The following is a 20,398-nucleotide window of genomic DNA, read 5'->3' on the forward strand; positions in this document are numbered from 1 at the left end:
CTTCCTGGTCCTTTCCCTACATCAGTGTGCTCCTAACTTCTAAGTTGAAGAACAGCAAACAGTGACCTTTAACCTTTAATTTCACAGCCCTGCACCATATTCATGTTCCTACTGCAACTGGCAACCAGATCTGAAGAAACATTGGACACCAACAGAGAGCTCAGGCACTGAAAAACACAGAGGGGAAAATGCTTTGGGACAATATTTATCAATTTTGTAATCCTTTTGTCTGTTTTATGAAAAAAAAAAAGGTGAATCACATGCAAAGCACATGTACATACTTCTGTGTACGTTTGGATTGGTGTGTGTATATGATGTTGACTAGCAGAACAACCTGTATTTACTGTACAGAGTCTTTGATTAGATCATTTATTATTTGTTTAACTCCTGCAGGTTCTTTAACAGTAATCTCATAACAGGCAGGCTCATTTTGTCTTTGTCATTGATGTGTTTCTTTGTACAGGTTCATTAAATCTAATTTTATCAATGTTACTACAATAAAACGTGCGTCTTAAAACATTCCTGTTTCACAGACTTTTAAAGCTGTTGGAGAGTCACCTGTTGAATGTGGAAAGCAAAAGCATCTCGTGCCAGTTAGTCCTGTGAGAGTCTTGTTATTATGACTGTATGCGGTGTATTCGTCCTTTAAGAAGTGGGTCGATGCAGGATTAGCCAGGCAGAGCCCATTGCAGCTCATGTGCAGTGGACAGACACTAAACCCTGCTATTCTGAGCTTTCACTCGACCACTCAGTCACTTGTGTTAAGGGTCAATCACACCTCACACAGCACAAACACCACAAAAATGTAGCACAAGGGCAAAATTGTTAACGTCAGTGCCATCATGATATAATTCAGTTTCCATTAGCAGTCTGTTACCAACAGTTTTAATGTGCCTTTGAGCAAGACTTTTAACCCTTCAACAAATGGGCAGTTTACAACTGAGACTGAAACCAGGCATTCCTGAAACTATCCTGGGTGAATAATAATAAATAATAAACACTAATAAATACTAGAACAAGTATTAGTTACTGGTTATTTACCTCCTCAACCAAAGCCAAAGCAAAGCCAATATGGAGCTTCGGCAACAAGTCCCTGGAGTCTTAGTGGAAGCAACAATGCCATGTATATTTGTACAAGTCTTACACTGTTGTTCAGTTTACTTGATTGTGAACAGTGATACAATCATTTGATTATGAAATCCTCCTCCTTTGATTTACATATGGTGTGACCTGTGTGAACGGTGTGTAGGGGAGGAAATATTCATCAATATTTAACAATATCTCCCCAATGCGTGTCTTGTCTTTCCGGTGTTAAGATGAGGTTTTCAAAATAAAGTAAAGTAAATACTCGTTTAATCTGACTCCATTTAAAAATAACTTTACTCTTTAAAAGTTAATCAATCATTTAACATATAAACATTTTAAGAATCAATTCTATTGTTAAGAAATCTGGAATCAATCTTAGTTCAGTGATGGTATAGATTATTAAAACCACTCAGTGACCTTCTTAACATAGAAGAATAGCCCTGATGCCTGGGTTGAAGTATTCAGAGGTATAATAACATGATACTCAATCTTATCTGTCCAACTCAGAGGTTAAGGGTGTGAATAGCGCCCAGTGAAACTTACCATTTAACTAAGATCTTTTAGACTAACTTAGTTCAGGGATGGCAGATATAGACTTAAACTATTCAGTGACCTTCTTAACATAGAAGAACAGCCCAGACACCTAGGTTGAGATATTCAGAGGTCATAAAATATAACTCAATGGTTAAAGGACATGATACTCAATCTTTTCTATTCAACTCAGAGGTTAAGGGTATGAATGTTACCAAATGAAACTTACCATATAACTAAAGACCAAATAAATATCCAATAACAGATTCTTAATTATTTAGAACAAAGTCTCAATAAGGCAATATTAGAAATGAAGGGTTAACATTCCAGTTTATTGTGATGTACAAAATGAACAAACTATAGCAAATAGTAACAATACTTAAGAAACAGATAATGCAACACACTCGATGTGTGGGAGCTCTGGTAAGCAGATCAACTCAAAGTGAGGTTCTTGCTCTTTCCCTTAAATATCCAACCAGAACAGAAACACCTCTAATTCACATAACAATTGGGACTTTGCATGGAGATACCATTCGCATCTGGAGACCTTTGATCATCAGGGGGTCTTTTCATATGACAATTAATCACCTACACCTTTGTACTTCTCGCACTGAGACACTTGAGTGATTAGAGACAGTCATCAAATGGTGAAACTCTAACAAAGATAATTGATTAAATCACTAATAACCAAAAGGTGTAAATACACAAAGAGGTTACATCCAGGCTGAGGTAAAACTTCCATGGTTTCAGAGACAACATTTCAGGGTGGGGGTCTGACTGTCTTACAGTTGTAGATAAAACAAGCCAGCGTGCACACATGTGATTGGTCGCTGAGCTGATGGGGTTGGTGGTAATTCAGACTGACAGTGAGCTGCTTCAGTGAATCAGTGTGACACGCACTCGCACACACACAAATACACTAATACACACACATTGTATACAGTCCATTAAGGAGCCTTGCTGAGGAATCATCTGTTACTGAGCACCTCCACGACACAGAAGAAACAGACTCTGTGAGAAAAGGTAAGATGCAATCTTTACTTGTTAAAGCCTGATTATGCAATACTATTATTTTAATCTTTCACTACATTTATTTGTGCAAAAACATACAATATAGCTTTTAACAACAGTGATATTAACACTGGCATTATTACTCAGTGCTTTCTTTTGGTTGAGGCAGAGTTCTGGTGTAAAAGTCAATTAAAACTACAGTAAAAGTACATTAAACTTGTATCGCACCTTTCAGTTAATGGGAGTTATATTGCCCATTCATAATATAAATGTTCCAGGCAAAATACATGAGTCATATGACACTTTTCCATGATTATTTTGAAGGAAATATGACTTGTGAAAATTAAAAGTTAACCTACATTAGTCTGATCAGCAAAATAGTATTAAAATACCGAAAGTAAAATGATTAATTATGCTAAATGACCCGTTTCACTCAATAATATGTAAATCAGATTATTATGTTGATGTATCTTTATTAACATTGATGCTTGGAAATGTAAACAACATTTAACACTGTATTCTAACTCAAATTTGGGGGAGCTTCCTTTTTATAGCTTTATACTTTTGTGTGTTGCAATCTATAACAGTGCAGAAAAGTAAATAGACCACTATTTCATCCTGAAATATAGTGAGGTATGGGAGTGTTAATACTGAGATTAAGAACAAGTAGCCTACCCCAGAAACTGTATTGAAGTGTGGTACTTTGGTAAGGACACTCATACTCCTCTGTTTGTGCACAGATCCTGTGTTACTGAGTAGTTGTTTTAATGTGGACTGTAAATGAATTGATTCAACATCGTCCTCTCCTAGCGCAGCAGGTAACTGGGCCACCTGTCCAGACTCTTTGTGCTGCCTGGCCCAGATCCAATTAATCCTACTGACTGACCTGCCATGACTTCATTAAGAGGCATTCTTAACATTAACCTCAGGGCCTCTGGCTGTCTAACAAGTCAGCAATTAGGACATGGATGTGTTTTAATATTTTAATTAAGGAAATAGGACCTTGCAAATTTCTAAGTGTTAATTTATTAGGAGTGGAGATTAAGGCCATAATAATATGGGGGCAAAGGTCTGTTTTTAACCCTCTGCAGTGTGGGCTGGTTGGGATGTTTTCCCCATGACAGTGTAGTGGTTTAGAGAGGAAGCCTGGATCAAAGGATTAGTCTTACAGCACCTTAGATCAGGTAACAGGAGACTTGGTGAGCTGTACCAGTACTGCAGTGAGAAAATATGGGAAGAAAGAAAAGTGGTTTAGTAATGAGAAATACTTGTTAGAAACCATATTTCACGCAAGAATGATGGTTATGAATACCCGCCTTGCCCTCTATTTTAATCCAGGAAATGCTGCCATACCTTTAATGTTGGTTATCTTCCAGCACAAAAGATTTGTTTTTAAGCAGCTCCTGGCACAAACCTGAACTCACGCTGTCCCTGTCTTTTCCCGTCTGTCTGTCTGTCTCAGAACAATGCCAAGGCCAGTGGTGCTGAGTGGCCCCTCCGGAGCAGGGAAGAGCACTCTGATGAAGAGGCTGATGAAGGAACACGAAGGCGTCTTCGGATTCTGCGTTTCACGTACGTTTGTGTACCAGCCGGTGATTGGCTCCCTCTCCTGACATCCCATCTGAGGAGGAAGTAGGACAGGAGTCTCAAAGTCTAATGCTGCGTTGGCCTGTAGACTGATACCCATGACTTACTGCCTTATTTCTGGATGGGTTTTAATGTTCAAATCCTCTCTTCGCAGACACAACAAGAAACCCTCGACCAGGAGAGGAAGATGGCAAAGGTACAGTAGCTCTGGCTCAAGAAGTGGTTGACATCTTCTGCACCTTCCTGCTGTAGTAGGAACCCCTCAGATTCACCAAGCAGCAGCCCTAGGCTTGGATTTGAATCCTTAGTGCTGTGATAAAAGTCAATTCTATAAACTAGGGTATCTGAAGATACACCTCTTTCCTTTTGTTTCTATACCACCGGCCCTCCCCACCTGCAACGCCCACAACACTTCTTACTCCCAAGTGAACTGCACAAATGGTTTTGTCCCCGCTGTATAGCTCCCTTGATATAAAGGGATAAATCTCTCTTTGTGCCTGTTTTGCTTTCTCCATAGGGCTGAACAAGCTCCCCATGCTTCTGGGGGCTACTTTACTGCCTGTAGCAGCGGTCTTTTCCTCTGAAGACTTAGAAACCTCATTTTCGTGTCACGAATCAGAAACCACAGATGAAGGTGACCTCGGTGTGATTACTAATCACAGTCCTTTGTATTTCACGGCAAGAGGGAAGGGGGTTACTTTCATCATCCTGGCACGCTCTCATTGGATTCGTAGGAACTAGTCATGTGACAAAACAAACAAGAAGTCGAAACCAAAAAAAAAAAAAAAATGAAATGATCTCAGGAATCAGGATCAGACAGTCAACACTTTGGAGTAAAAAGCTTTTGAAAATAGCCCCCTGTGATGCCTCAGTAGTAATTCCCCATCTCCAGTCCAGCGAGGTTAAACCGTCCCCGTTCCCACTGATGATCTGCAACCAACCATTAGCATCACAGGACAGTGATTCAGCAAGTTTATTTTTACATGTGTGTGTAAATATGACCCTTTCAAACGTTGCTGTTGAATGTGTTAAAATGTTATGCAAATACTCAGGCATACTTTTTTTCATATACTGACAATGAGACACTAAATATAGTTTTGATCTAAAACATGAGCAACACAACAGTGGACTTTTCTCATTTAGGGCCAAAATGAAGTTTTGATCATATTTTCCTGAGTGCTATTTGAATCTGATTCTGTCTTGCTTTCAGGCGATAGCACAGTCACCTTCTACGCTGTCCAGCTTTTACCTTCAGTCGCCCTCAGAGTGGTTGTGCTAATGATTGTGTGCTATCACAGTGGCTGTTTGTGGTAGTAGTAGTGATGTGTGGGTTTCTAAAACTCTACTGCTTCAGATCTCCAGAGGTTTTGATGTAATCAACCTTATGGCTTCTGAAACTGGTATGGGTAATTTAATGTGTAAACTGCTTCTACTAACAGCTTTAGAAAAATATTTGACAATGACAATAAATATATCCAATCTTTGCATGCTTTAAGTTTAGATGTCGCATACGTTTGAAATTTAACTTAGAGGACAATTTAATGGACCTAAACACATATTCAAACATTGGTGGTGCCTGTGACCGCTGCGATGTTCACTATTCACTCTGATAAAACTGGGATCAACCTTCACTAAACTACAATTTCTTCCCACTGTGCAAATTTTTTTATGTCAGCGCTAGAGTTACAATTTAAAATGTTGCATCTTACAGACTACCACTACACAACAAGAGAGGCCATGCAGGAGGGAATCGACAATGGCGAATTCATTGAGAATGCAGAGTTTTCCGGCAACCTGTATGGAACAAGGTAAATAACCTGTTTGCATCTCAGCATGTCATCATATGTAATAAGTGATTATGAATGATGAATTAGATGTATGTTCCTTGTATAACTCTGTACACATTATACTCTATCCTACTCCAAATTGTTTCCTGTTTCAGAATCTTTTCCATCCTACAATGAGACACTGACAGATAATATAGTTATTGAGTTAATACCCATCCTGATAATTGAATATCACTGTCAACACATTGTCATACTTGATTCAAAAGAAATTAATTCTGCTGCTTTGTGAAAGAGATGACACTCGGATTGAGCCAGAGGGATCAAGAGGCTATATAATAGCCTGGTGACAGATGGAGCTTTAACAGCCATTAGGTCAAAAGAGCAGCGCTGCAGCCCAGCACCTTGTGTGTCACGTATAATCTCTTGCTCTTATTCTGAAGATAACACACTCACTGCAGTCTGAGCAGCCTGGATCAATGCAGCGATCCTCTTACCTCAGTTACTGCATGTGAGGAGCACAAAACTACACGGTTACACATTTAATACATGTTTGACCATTGTCAAACCCACCTCTGCTCATTTTTGTGGTCCGAGTTGTTTAAAGAGGTTTATCGTGTTTGGTGGAATTTCCTACTGTAACGCTGCGCTGTTTCTGCAGTAAAGCTGCTGTAGAAGATGTTCTGGCCCAGAACCTAATCTGCATCCTTGATGTGGACATCCAGGGGGTAAAGAGGATTAAAGAGACTGACCTGAACCCCATCTACATCTCCATCCAGCCTCCTTCCATGGAGATCCTGGTAAATGTCCAATTTTTCACTGTGTATAAATGTAACATCTTACAATATTTCCTTTTCTATTTATTGAAAGCTTGTGCAAAGCGAAAATTACTTGTGTTACACTTTTAACTGTCAGCAATCATGTGTGTTTTCATGTAATATAGCTGCTGTTTTCTTATTTCATGGAGCAACTCACTTGCTTAAGATAATGAAAAAAGTTGTAATGTTTTTTTTTTTCAGGAAAAACGCCTGAGGGACAGGCAGACAGAATCAGAGGAGAGTTTACAGAAACGCCTGGAGGCAGCACGCAATGATATGGAGCTCAGTAAGTTTCTAAGCTTTTCTGTTCGAACATGATGCTGAAATTAAGACAATCATTGCATCTAATTCATGTTTTGTTCTCTAGGTAAGGAGCCAGGAGTGTTTGATATTGTTATCATCAATGATGACTTAGAGAAGGCCTACGAGGAGCTGAAAGATATCCTCAGTGAGGTGAGAAAAAGAACAAACTGTACTGGCTCTGTTATACCAGTCGGGCACTTTCATATTCACCAATCAAATTCATCAGTTTATCAGCAAAAATGTTAAAAGCAATCCTCATTTCTCTTTCTACAGGAAATCCAAAAAGTTCAGGAGGCCAAATCATAAGAAGGAAACAGTAAACACAGCTGGATTTAACACCCATCTGAAGAAAATGTTTTTCTTTTACTCCTTATGTAATATCCTACCAGATGGACAGGAGGGACTCAGGGTGGAGAGGTACCGAGAACAGGGGGGTTGTGTTAGATTTAGCGCAATTAATGGTCAATATCTAGGTAAGAAAAACCATCCTTATCCAAGCTACACGAAAAAGAAAAACAGTAGAAACAACTGCCAAAACAAGTGAAATGTGGCGCACACATCAGCATCAGCAGGGTCCCTGCTGCACACACCACCAACACCAACAGCTAGACATTGTTTGGAAAACAACAGCACCATAACTTGTTCTGTTGAATTCTAATAGTGGCAATAAATGTACTCATAATTAAAATCTAAATTGTGGTGATTCATACTGATGACTAATTCTATGTAATTACAAATGTACTCACATGCTGAATATTATTCAAAGATTACATGAGGATTATGTCACTGTGTATATTGTGTGTGTATGTGTGGCACGATGAGCACATTCAAAACATGTGCATGTATGTTTGTGTGTGTGAATAAAGAATTTGAGGACAATCACTGACCACTTTTGTGCCATTTAATTCATTTTTCATTCACTAACTCATTCAGGTGAGTTTTTGACTCAGTGTATTATTAAGATGAAACTTAGAAGCATCCAGTAAAATCTAATCCATTTCCCCATTTATACATTGCAATCTTATGGTATAACATGTAAAGAATTAAATAAAACACTGTATAGAACTCAGAAATACATTTGCCTTGTGCTTGGAACAGAATAGCAGAGAAAATATTTTTTATCCTGTCAGACCAAACATGTGCAGCTGTCTGATACTGAGGAGAAAAACATGTCACAAAGCAAACAGTGTGCGCTCGTGCATAGACTTAACCTTATCCCTGATCTGTTTCCATGGAAACCAAAGCAAACAAAAAATTCACCGCACTCACATGTACAAACTAACAGACAAGTACAACTTGGAAACTCATTAAGACGCATGACATTCTTATAATCAGCGGATAGTAAAATGATTTTGAATCTGACCACACAGCTCAAATTAAATGTGTAAGGCTGCATATTGTTTAGGAGAAGCTGCTGGTGAAAGAAAATCAGAAAATCCTACCTATCCTTTTTTTTTTGTCTTACTGGAAGAAAGGACCCTGCAGCTTAGTGTGGACCAGGTCTCGTTTTTCTTCCGCCTGCTTGAGGTAAGCTTTCAGCTTGTCTGTGGAGAAACACACCTTCGAGTGCCTGGCTTTGTTTGGTGTACGATAAGCACGCAGCCATGGATTCTGGAGACACTCGGCTGCAGTGGGTCTCCCCCTACAAGATTAAATGTCATCATGTTATCTTATCTAAATATATGCATTTGTGTTCTTCATCCACTGACGCAACTTTTCACATTAGTAATATTTGTTTATTTAGCATCAGAAGAATGAGAATTTAAAAGCATGAATATTATACAGATTTTGCTAAATTGTGCAGACGACATTTGAACACAAATACTTACCAGGATTTGTTGTTCAGGCAGCTCTTCATTAGGTTTAAGGCTCCCTCTGACAGACCAGGGTAACAGCAGCCAAACTGGATCTTCCCCTTTTTGATGTTTCTGTCTTGCTCCCAGCTGTGCTCTGCATGGAATGGGCTGTCGGCACTCAACCTAGTAAAAATAAATAAAAAAACAATACATACAGTATGTATTACTAAATAAGTTCATCATTTTGTCTCACTGAACTATAGAAGATTTTGCCTGCAGCCCTGTCCACATTTCATAATGCAAGGAGGATTTAAACTTCTCATAACTTAAGCAAATAAGGCCATAGCCTACCTGACTGAAAAATATTATTTACAGAATAAACATTTAGAAAATTTGATCTGTAAAACTGGCATTTTGTCAACTTATTATATTTACTATAGCAAAGAATTTATTGTTATTGTTTGTGTTTTGCAAGAATGGGAGCCACCTGCATTGGGTAAAACCCAACAAACATAATCACATCATATTCCATAAAATGTAAAACTTGGTGTATGAAGCTGGTCCACCTGCTTATTTCTACTCACATGATGAATGACAGAACTCCAATAGCCCAAACATCAGTCTCAGGCCCGACACCGTGACCCTCCAGGATCTCCGGAGCTTTAGGAAGGACAATATAAACTGAGAAAATAGACAGACACAAGACATTGTTCATAGGGAGTTGTGCTGTTACTGGCTATACCACATTCACACATGATACATTTTCTATATTAAGAAAATTGATTCAAATCAGGAAAAAAATGAATTAAAAAAAGATACTAAAATGGACTTGTGTTTGTTAGATTATGGGAGCTAGGATCAGCTCAGGTAGATGAAGTTAGGTCTTAGTTATTTCCATCCATCAATTCGTCCTCCCTTAAAGAACATGTACCTTTTCTGCGGCAGTCTGTTGAAGGCCATGACAGTCAGAGATTTAGTACATTAGAAGAGTCAAGTACAATGCAAGCTTTAATACCTCACACAATTTAATTTCCTTTTGGAAATTAAACCAGGAATTAAAGAGTACCTTTGCTCTCCGACAGGCCCTGGATGTGCTCGATGTTGAGGGGCTGTCCGGGAGTGTAGGACTGAGCTGAGCCAAAGTCCACAATCTTCAGGTGGTTACCATCGTCCACAAGCATGTTGTCAGACTTCAGGTCCAGGTGGATGACTCGGCGGCTGTGAAGGTAATCCACGGCACTCAGAATCTGAACCAGCAACTCTGCAACATGAGTCTCTGAGTACAGATCTCTGAAAGGACACGGACACAGACAGGAGGACTGATTGTTATGTTCAGTTACAGTGTGTGATGGATGCACACAGATGGCTACAGATGCATGAATATAATCTTTTAGACAGTGGTCTGAAAAAAGACAGAATCCAAGAGGCATTGCTGATGACAAATGTCTAACACGTTAGTTTTTGTCCTATTTGGGGTCTCTTATTCTGGAATCATGTATTATTCCTCCAATAGGCCCATTATAAAATCATATTTAGACAGATTTTCTTGGCAATATGGCTCATTCTTGATGATATAGCTTGCTCTTGTGTAAAATGTGAGACAGGCCAACCCACCAGTTGGTTAACCAACATATTTTACTGTTTGTGAGCCTTGTTTTACCTGGCAGCAAGACTGTAGAGCAGCTCCTTGCCGGGACAAAGCTCCTCCACCAGCACCAGGTAGTGGGAGGTGAGGTAGGCAGTGTGCAGCTGCACCAGGTGAGGATGATGAAGCCTCTTCAACAGCTGGTACTCCCTCAGCACCTGCTGTCTCTTCTCTGTTTGGTAAGGAGTGATCTTGGCTGCAAATACCTGGCTGGTTTCAGCATCTCTACACAGGGTAATTACACTGAAACGACCCCTGAAGGGGAAGAGGGCAAAAGATGGAGAGGTTCAGAGAAAGGATAAGAGGCAGAGTGGTGATACAATGGGAGATACAAGACAAGACTGCTCTAAACCTAATGCAGCCCTGTGTGATCTCAAAGCAGAACCATCGTGAATACCAGTGGTACCAGTGGCCTTAACAAGAATTAAAGTCTACTGGACCACAGATACATCAATGTAGATATCAGCTTTAAATAAAATCAAGACATTTTTACATCTAAGCTACAAAATGGAAGGAAAATAAAAAGAAGGACATGCTGTTAATAATGAGTGAAACTGTAATACAAATATATACTGTAGAATTTACGCTACACATAAGTCATGATGAAGAAATGGGACATTAAAACGATCCCTTGCATATAATGTAAAACCCACCTGTTGATCTCAGAGAGGAAGCTGTAGTTCCTCTGTGCTGTTTGTTGTTCTGATCCAGTGACCTTTGACCCCAATGTCTCAGTAAGGGTTAAAGAAACATGAGTCTCTGTAAGTAAATAGAGATGAAAAATGTTATTACCCTCCATGTTCTGGCTGATGAATATATGCAGTCTCATTGTTGTGCATATTGTCTTGTAACTGCAGTTGTAAGAGGCCGATGAAATGCGACAGTAAATATGTAAAAAAAAACACATAGTATTTCTTACCTTCGGGGTGAGAAGCCATGACGACAGGTGCTGAAGCATCACTGAAAGGTCCTGCTCCTGTCTTGGTGATGCAGCCCACCCTGAACACATAAGAAGCTCCTCTTGGTAAGTCCTTCACCACATAGCAGCTGTCGGTCACCTCCTCTGACAGGACAGTCCAGTCTCCACCTGCAGGAACACACCACACATAATATTTACCTCATATATTAATGCCCTCACTCTAGATTAAAACAACACTGATATTAATGATGTTGAGCTCAAGTTTTGACTTGCAAGAACTTGAGGATTAACTTTAAAACAATTACTCAAAGTGGAAACAGTCACAGTATGGGCTTTAACTGGCTATCAGCTCCATGAAACTCCAATGATCTAAAATAGTCACTGAAAAACAAAATGCATGGATTTAAGAAAATGCAAATCTGCAAATTGATGTAATAATGAAACATTTTTACCAAACATACCATATATAACAAACTTGAACTATTTTTCAATCATAAACAACTACAGTATTTGGATTCCTTTTAACACAAACACAGTCCAGTCTCCGTAAACTCACCATCTGTACAATACTGCACACAGTAGGTGACAGGGTCACTGGACTGGACCGGTTTCCACACCAGCAGGACTCGACCTCCGTCTAACTGCAGCACTTCAGGCTTGTTTGGACGGACTGTTGGATGTAAATACAATGGACCTTCAGACATATAGCAAAGCGATGACAGCATAGTTGTTTCAGACAGGAAAAATAATCCACAGAAGATTAGTCACTACCTTTTGTCTTTTTGAATGCAGGTATTTTGAAAGAAGGCAGGATTTTGGAGCTCCTCTTTTTTTGACTCTCAAGACCAGTGCTACGATGCCTTTCAGGTGGGATGGGAGCTGATCCTTTTACTATTGGCCCTGTTGTAGTGCACAAGCAAAACAGAAAATGTACAGTATAATGTTTATGTACAAATGTATAGCTCTGTTGATGTACAGTATAGATGTACAATGTAAGACGTTTGAAACTAAAGAAGTTTCAGGTAAATAAAAAATAATGACATAATTATTCCATTATCGCATTGTCTACCTGTCATGTTTGTAGTTTGTTCATATGGATGCTGCTTAACTCAATCTGCAGTTTAGTTATGAAATAAAATGTGCATCATTTGCAGGATCTTACCTCCTTTGCTCACATCCTCCTTAGATCTGGAAAACAGTTTGGTCAGGCTGGACGCCGAAGCTCTCATTTTCTTTCTCAGAGACATGGTGGGTGTATCAGGCTTCATGATCTCCCCTAATGTGGGTCCTAACTCTGCGTCATCCAGCTGAGAGTATGAATGGCCAGTCCAAGACTGTCTGCGGAAGATGTTCAGCAGTCCCAGCTTTGGTGACTTTCCTGTGGGAGGTCGAGCTTCCAGGGCTGGGGCAGAAGCGTGTCTCTGGAGGCCCGAGCCTTCCTTCTTGTCCCTGGCCCTGGGCGGCCTCTCTGGAGCCTGGAGGGAACACAGGCTGGGACTTGGACTCGGTGTCTGCAGCGGCCCCCGCTGACTTCTGCTGTTAATCGATAAATTGGGGTTTGAGTGGGTGCGGTTTCGCGGGGGCGCCTGTGGAAAGGAGCCTCTGGGTTTGACTTCTTGGAATGAGCAGGGAGACGATGAAATCAAAGGCTCCCCTTGATCATCGTATCCCTCGCTCTCTCCTGATCGGTATCTTCCTCTGAGATGACCATGACTCAGCTCCTCGCAGGAGCCCAGTCGGCTTGAGGACTCTGAACCACCATGCTCCAAAATAGACGACTCAGCCAGGGACCCCTGGGAGCCAGCGAAGGTATCTCTCTCTGTCTGCTCCTGAACCAGCCTGGTGGCTGTTCTGTCTCCAGCAAGGAAGTCTCTGGGAACAGTTGTTCCACCCAGCGTGCCAGTCCCATGTACGGGAGCAACGGAGCCACGTCTTCTTGTAGGTCGGCGTGGGCTCGGGACGGCCAGCAACTTTCTCCCTGCCACTTCATCATCAGTGAAATCTTCCTTCAGGCTTTGGGAGCCTTCTTCATCACCTGGCATTGTGCGCTTGGGTGAGCTGGGAGACCGGCGCGAATACTCGTCCAGGGACCTGCTCCTCCTGTGAGGGGGGAGGTTGCCGTGGGCGAGGCCAACTCCACTGTCAAAGGAGCAGGATTTTTGCATCGTGGCCTGGACAGATCCCCGTCTCTGTCCACGGTTAGTTTCCGTCTCGTCCTCCACATATTCAATAAGAGGTTCGTTGAGGCGTCCTGAAAGGCTTCTCCTCAGTGGTTTTCGGCCTCTCTCTTGTTTTTTGGCCTGGAATTTGTCCCGTAATGACATGTGTCTGGCTGACATGGGCGAAAGCTGATGAGAGGTGCTGTAGAAAGTGCTTCGGATGACGCTGCCCCGAGGAATACGACCTCCGTCGCTTCCTGAACCCTCATCCCAGTCAGACAGGTGGAGAGACTGACTGCTGTCCTTGCTGAACCTACGCTCCCTCTGAGGTGTCTGTTGGCAGGACATGTCCGACGATGCAACCGACTGCCTGCTGGTACTCCGCTCTAACACACTCCTCCTTCCCACCATCTCCCCATCCTCATCCTCCCCTAATGTCAATTCGTCCTCCTCCTCTTCATCTAGGTGATGTTTGGCAAAAGGCTCAGGGATCTGTGATCTCTCCGTTAAAGGATCATAATCCTCCTCCGTTTCCACTTCCTCCTCCTCAGTTGGGCTGTAGTGCCGGAAAAAGTCCAAAGAGTCAGCTTCATCGTACTCAGATGAGGAGCCGCTGCTCAGAGAGCTGCTGCTGTGCTCCTGAAGCTCACGAGTCACCGTCACAGCGGTCTCTCTGAGAGGAGCATCCAGCAGCTCAGGGACAGGCCTCAACGTGAGAACTGATCCAATGCAGGTCAAAGACCGCTGAAGATACAGGGGAAAGGTCATGCTTAAGATACACTGAGAAAATGTCCTATCCTATCCTATTTCATACCATTCTACTGAGCTTCAAGCTCATCAACATTACAAGAAACCAGTTAGTTTAAAAACATGATACAAGAGAGATGACTCACCTGCCATTTCATTTTTGAGATAAAGACTTTCAAACTTCTTGTGTTGATTTCATCAGTATCTTCTCCTGCATGTTCGTCCTAAACACAGTTACAAAGACTTAAGTCTTTCAAACTTTCATTTCCATTTGTCATATGTTTTTTTTTTCCACACAATAAAACTTGATTAAAAAACACCTATTGTGTTCAGTTTCCTCTCACCTGGAACCACTCATGGCTTAGGCACTCAAAAGCAGACGGTCGCTTCCTAGGAAAAGGGAAATTGAAGAGTGCTCAGACGTGCGCTAAGGTGCACCTGAAACCACACCTAACAGTGTTGTCAGGGTCTGATGGCAATGTGTGCTATGTGGGAACTAACAACTGAAGTTTGATATCAACACTGAATCAGATGTCTTTCCAGTGAAAGGAGTGCTAGCAGGGTCACAAAGAATCAGGCGCTTTTCAATTGATTGTGTTTTTAGACAGTTTTTGGGTTAAGTCACACAAGATCTGACTTGAGTCTTCACTCTTCAGAGCTCAGCATGAGTTAAATGCACCTTGAACTGGAGTGCTGATCATTATTATAATTGATCTGTTTTGCATTTTTGTGATATGTTTGATTTGATGTATCAGAATAAGCATTGACATCAGTGATGCCTCTTGATGCTGATTCGTCACAAGAAATTGGATTTCTTTGTCATTTGCACAACATTTAGTAGTGAATATGTTTGATCAATATTACATTTTTATATGTGGCTGGATTAATAAGTGGCAAACTCAGCAATAATGAAAAAGCTCTCCTACTCTGGATCTGGCTGAAGGACCAGGTGGAGGAAGTTCTGGGCCTCAGGACTCCTGTACATGACATCAGGGGCGTCCCAGTTCAGGGTCCCCTCCCCCACTCTCAGAAGAGTTGCCCGGTCCGTCTCACCCACAAAAGGGCATCGACACACCAGACTGTCAAGATAAAGATAAAACCTTGAGTAAATGGCTACAAGAAAAACATGGTTCATCTGCCCAGTTTGTGAATAAACTGTGTATGATTTTGAGAATATTACCAAAAATGCTGTGATACATACCATAGATAGGTTAGAACACCCACAGCCCTGGCAGAGAGAGGAAGATATATTAATGTAATATTGCCTCTCATTTACAATAATTTACAGCTTTACAACTAACTGCATTGCTTAATGAATTTTTTTTTTTAGCATTTATTTAAATCTGCACGTAAAAGCAGAGCGGCAGTGCTACAGTACAACAACATCAGCACATAATAAAAATACATTTAAAAAAAACCCAGATGACTCACCAAATATCAGTGGCCACAGTGACTGGCTCTTGGTGAACAATCTCAGGTGCAACAAACTCTGGTGTACCAAACAAACTGTACTGGTGCCTGGATGCGTCTATTTCCTGGCAGAAGCCAAAGTCACAGATCTTGATCTCATCTCTGGGCGGATACACCATTAGGATATTATCAGGCTGAAGGAAGTGTAAACAAAAATGGAGAATTAAGAATCAGCATCAAAAATTATACCATAATCAATAATGAGAGAATAATGAGGTCTGGAAAATCTCACTTTAATGTCCAGATGTAAAATGTTCATGCTGTGAATGTGACCAACACCTTCAAGGATTTGTTGGATGTATGACTGAATCTAAAAAAAGAAGTAGATAATTAGTCAAGAGCCATAGATAATATTTGCAAAAAAAATCTCCAGTTTGTACCTCTCTCTCTGAGACTGATCCTCTGAGTAATAAATGATCCAGAAGTCCATGAGAACAGCAGCTAGAAATGGTGTTAAAGAACTCTTACTTTAACGCAAATCTAACTTAACTAGCTGAAAAACACTGCAAGGAATGAGCGATCATACGGTAATGTTTAAGAGGGAGGATACATTTCTGTGATCAGCACAAGAGTGCGTCTGGTGCAAAAGAAGTCCAGCAGACAGGCCACCCTGGGATGAGCCAGACGGGAGAGCAAGTCTCTCTCCTGGAAGGCTCTCGTCCGAGTGCTGCTCCGCAGAGGCAGGAACTTGGCAGCAAAGACTTCACTCGTCCTTCTGTGGACTACACGTTTCACTACCCCATACGTTCCCCTAAAACAGGGAAAGACGATCGCAGCTGTGTCAAACCTGAGCAGAGATCATGGACAGCTTGAACTATTTCAGTATAACATAGATTATCACCTTCCAATTTCCTCATGAACATCGTAGACAGAGAATAACTTCCTTCTCTTCCCCAGCTCCACTTCTCTCTCCTGACACTCCAGTGGTCCTATCAGAGAATAAAGATCAACCACACTTACAACAATATAAATCTATATAAAATCAATAATAATGTAATCTAATCTATTCATACCAAAAGGAAAAACGGTCATGTCTAACAGTGCATACTGTGGTCTCACCTTCCTCCACTGTAAGCTGAGCCTGGCATGAGGCATGACCAGAGTCGTTGTAGGCGAAGCAGGTGTATATGCCGCTGTCCTCACCCTCGCAGCACACGATGGTCACTGAGCAGCGGGCACCATGCTGCACTATTTCTACATTATCATTGGCTGCAAGCTCCTCTTCATCCTCCAATCGCAAAGAAGAGTGACATATTTTCAATTAGGCTGTCTCTTGTGTGAACTTTGGTCTCACATTTTGCACTGCAACCTCATAAATCAACATAACATAATGACCTCATGCAACAATGGCAGAAACAACAACATCTGGTATGAAATGAATATGATTCTTCCCATTCTATGAATTGCATCGCTGCAAACCCTTGCAATCAAACCCATTTGTAAATGACTGATCTACACTGCCCTTACCTTGTACCACTGTATCTTCGGAGTAGGCCTTCCTGTGATGATGGCTGTGAATGTAGCTGGTTGTCCAGGCTCTACACTCAGGTCCTCAGAGGATACCTGGATGGAAGGTGGAGCTGAACAGGAAATTAGATCATTGAGTGGGCAGACTAAATTTGATCGCAGTCATATTCTTATACACTCTTATGACAAGAATACCATCTGCAATTTCCTGCATTGGTTCTGAGATATAAATCTCCTCCTCCTCTTCCTCCAGGTAATACACTGGCTGCTGGACCGTGGGATCCATGGATGTGGCAGCTGGAGCAGGAACAGCTTCCTCAGTGCCATGTTCTGCTCTGGAGACAAAGAAAGGATATAAACAGATACACATGTAAGGTAACAGATATGGCGATCATTCATAACATCAATAATTAACAAAACTACTTCCATTTTACTCATTTTTTTTCATCTATTACTCATTTCAGGGAGGTAAAAAAAAAGGTCAATATATATAAGTGATACTTAACTTACTGTTCATCATACCCAGGGGGTAAAATCATCTTGGCAATAGAGGTGGGGCTGAAATCAGTCTGTAACCATTTCTTCACAAAGGCAGTGGACCAGCCCTCCGAGTCGGCATCTATCAACACCAAATAAGCCAATCAGCAGGATTGTAGTGATCACAGACATAAAAATAAATATATGTTCGGATCTGACTGTATTTTAAAAAATGATCACTTTGCCTTGGCAGTAATACAAGTATATTGAAACACTGGACAAAGAAAAGTGAAAAAAAGTACATTACCTTATGTACCACCAGCAGTAATACTGCATTTCTTACCTCAGAACTTGGGGGTTTTAACCCCACTAACCCACCACATCAACCACTCCTGTATGGGCGCAAAGGGAGAACCCTCCCAGCACATGACCATCTTGTGTTCGTAGGGAGTGAAGAGTTAGCTGGGCATGCGTTGGCAAGAGGAGAGAGGGGAATGTCGAGTGGTTATTTGTTATCATGACAATGATGACTTACATGGAACGGTCCATGTGAGGGAACTCCTTTACTACTAGTAGAGGAAAGATGGAGAAACATGTAGGTTATTGACAATGGAAGGGACAACACTGTGAACCAATGTCCAAAAGCCAGAGAAAATACGCGAGTGAAACTTTATAGTTCATATAAAGTATATCACATGTCAAACTTACAGCAGGTTTTCATTCACATTATCTAATGAATCAGTTGAATTTAGCTATTCTATCATTTACTCTAATGTACTAGTTTTATTTCTGACCCTGTGTGATAGTAGCAGTAACTGTAAATTAATAGATACTCACACAACTTGAAAATCAGTTCATCATATAAGCCAGTTATATTTGTACTTGCTATATTTAAATAACTGCCGTTCGTTATGGCACCTTTGTGGCTGAGCTGACTTTTGGATGACAACATGAGTCTAATGGAGAAAAATGATCGAGTCTGTTTCAATCCATGCCCTGTGTGGAGAGTGGAAACATGATGAAAAACACAAAATCATTCCATACAATAAATGTATCATTGTGTTTTCACGAATGAGAGGAATGCTGGGAAAATGTCTATGTTGAATGATACCAACTAGATCGCACTGGGTTATGGCGATTAAAAGCTTGTTTTGACATAAAAGTAGTTATGGTTAAGGATTAGTTTTTTCAGAGGCACAGGTGTAAGTGTGTTAGAGTCAACACTATTTTAATAGAACAAATGGAGGCTAGAATCGACCATGTGTAGGTATTATGTCAGAGATGGTTATGGGTTAAGTGGGGTTAGTGCAGCTGCGGTCACTGTAGTTGTGTGAGAGGGAAATGATCTGCTGACTCATTCTGTGATCGTGTCCTTTCACCTACTGCATGCATGATGCACTCAACTCAAATGGAGAAATGGAGAAATTAGAGATGTTGATGTACTTTTATCTCAGACATTACACCACATAATGCAGTTACTAGTTGTAAATTCACATTTGCAGTGCCATGCAGATAGACACTACTTTGTGTTTTTAATTTTAGGCATTCACCTACAGTCTGCACTCTGTGCAATAAACCCAGCAGATCTAGTTTCAAGTGGTATGGTAGTTGGAGATACTTATGATGTCAGAGTGTGTGAAATGGGAAATAAAGGAAAATGTGAGTCAAATCTCAAAATGGTGTAAACTTGACTGAATGGATGAATGGTAGTGGTTGAAAGTGGAAATTGATGCAGATTTTTTTGTAGTTTGTTGGAAAGTGAAGAAATGTCACATGACGTGATGCACAAAGGGTGACGGGGTCTGAAGTGAAACTGGACAATGGCATGTGCTTCATCCCTTCTCAAACACAGCTGAACTTTTTAAAGTGTGGATCAGCTGCATGAAAACCCCGCCACTGCTTTCAATTATGTGTGGAGGATATTTACCTTCAGCACCTGTGCCAGTCCTACCTTTGGGAGGCAAGTCCTGTGGCTGGTTGATCTCGATGTCAGCCGGTGGTATGTAAGCAGGGCACAGACCTGCCTTACACTTGACACAGCCAAACTCATTCCAAAGCTAGGGAAAAAATGATTTGACATACCATATCTTAAAATAAGTTCAGAAACATTTTTACACACTAGAAGTTTTATGGGTTATTTTATAGTATATGAGTTTTATACCTCACACTCATACTGTCCAATATCAGCCTCTGTTGCACAGTTGACTGTCAGACACAGGATTCCACTTCGAGCATCATTCGAGATCGAGTATTTTTGCTTGTCAGTTAACTCTCTGCCATCTTTCAACCACCTGTTCAACCCAAAGATTAATGTGTTTGATATATTTACATCACATCTGCTGTCGTGAGAATCGTCTTTTTTAATGTCATACCTGATTCGTGGTAAAGGAGTAGTGAGCGTGGAACAAGAGAACTGGATGTCCTCTCCTTCTATCAGACAAGCACTCTCCAGTCGACTCACAAATCTGGGTGGAGCTAAAGAAAAGAACAAACACAATATATTTTCACCTGTGTCCCTTCAAAGCAGCAATAGCAGAAGCAGAGGTATTATGGTGCAGGTAAATAAGCTTGCAGTAGTGAAGGTATTCACAGTTATTC

At 41.0% G+C, this 20,398-nt stretch overlaps 2 protein-coding genes across 2 annotated transcripts in view; one reads left to right on the forward strand and one right to left on the reverse strand.

The window, feature by feature from the left end:
- Positions 1-4,094: 4,094 nt before the first annotated feature.
- Positions 4,095-7,426, forward strand: guk1b (guanylate kinase 1b; the record flags this gene model as incomplete). Its single annotated transcript, XM_083970115.1, has 8 exons — positions 4,095-4,200; positions 4,370-4,411; positions 4,733-4,849; positions 5,927-6,023; positions 6,661-6,799; positions 7,019-7,103; positions 7,185-7,270; positions 7,394-7,426. 8 exons carry the CDS (start codon positions 4,095-4,097, stop codon positions 7,424-7,426), a joined length of 705 nt encoding a protein of 234 aa, XP_083826241.1.
- A 1,142-nt stretch (positions 7,427-8,568) lies between these two features.
- Positions 8,569-20,398, reverse strand: part of obscna (obscurin, cytoskeletal calmodulin and titin-interacting RhoGEF a) — a gene marked incomplete at its 5' end in the record, with an annotated part of 36,999 nt that continues 25,169 nt past the window's right edge. Inside the window, 27 exons of the mRNA XM_083970116.1 lie at positions 8,569-8,762; positions 8,950-9,099; positions 9,501-9,597; positions 9,848-9,862; positions 9,983-10,206; positions 10,577-10,816; positions 11,215-11,320; positions 11,481-11,648; positions 12,037-12,150; positions 12,249-12,359; positions 12,643-14,383; positions 14,533-14,610; positions 14,731-14,776; positions 15,313-15,465; positions 15,588-15,614; positions 15,818-15,990; positions 16,089-16,166; positions 16,237-16,297; positions 16,407-16,607; positions 16,698-16,785; positions 16,916-17,084; positions 17,324-17,436; positions 17,519-17,658; positions 17,834-17,942; positions 19,752-19,857; positions 19,962-20,091; positions 20,173-20,275. Of these exons, the coding sequence (XP_083826242.1) occupies positions 8,582-8,762; positions 8,950-9,099; positions 9,501-9,597; positions 9,848-9,862; positions 9,983-10,206; positions 10,577-10,816; positions 11,215-11,320; positions 11,481-11,648; positions 12,037-12,150; positions 12,249-12,359; positions 12,643-14,383; positions 14,533-14,610; positions 14,731-14,776; positions 15,313-15,465; positions 15,588-15,614; positions 15,818-15,990; positions 16,089-16,166; positions 16,237-16,297; positions 16,407-16,607; positions 16,698-16,785; positions 16,916-17,084; positions 17,324-17,436; positions 17,519-17,658; positions 17,834-17,942; positions 19,752-19,857; positions 19,962-20,091; positions 20,173-20,275 (4,922 nt within the window). The 3' untranslated portion in view covers positions 8,569-8,581. The remainder of the gene's footprint in view (positions 8,763-8,949; positions 9,100-9,500; positions 9,598-9,847; positions 9,863-9,982; positions 10,207-10,576; positions 10,817-11,214; positions 11,321-11,480; positions 11,649-12,036; positions 12,151-12,248; positions 12,360-12,642; positions 14,384-14,532; positions 14,611-14,730; positions 14,777-15,312; positions 15,466-15,587; positions 15,615-15,817; positions 15,991-16,088; positions 16,167-16,236; positions 16,298-16,406; positions 16,608-16,697; positions 16,786-16,915; positions 17,085-17,323; positions 17,437-17,518; positions 17,659-17,833; positions 17,943-19,751; positions 19,858-19,961; positions 20,092-20,172; positions 20,276-20,398) is intronic.

This window comes from Trachurus trachurus (genome assembly GCF_905171665.1).
Source record: "Trachurus trachurus genome assembly, chromosome: 4".
In the NCBI taxonomy this organism is placed as follows: Eukaryota; Metazoa; Chordata; class Actinopteri; order Carangiformes; family Carangidae; genus Trachurus; species Trachurus trachurus.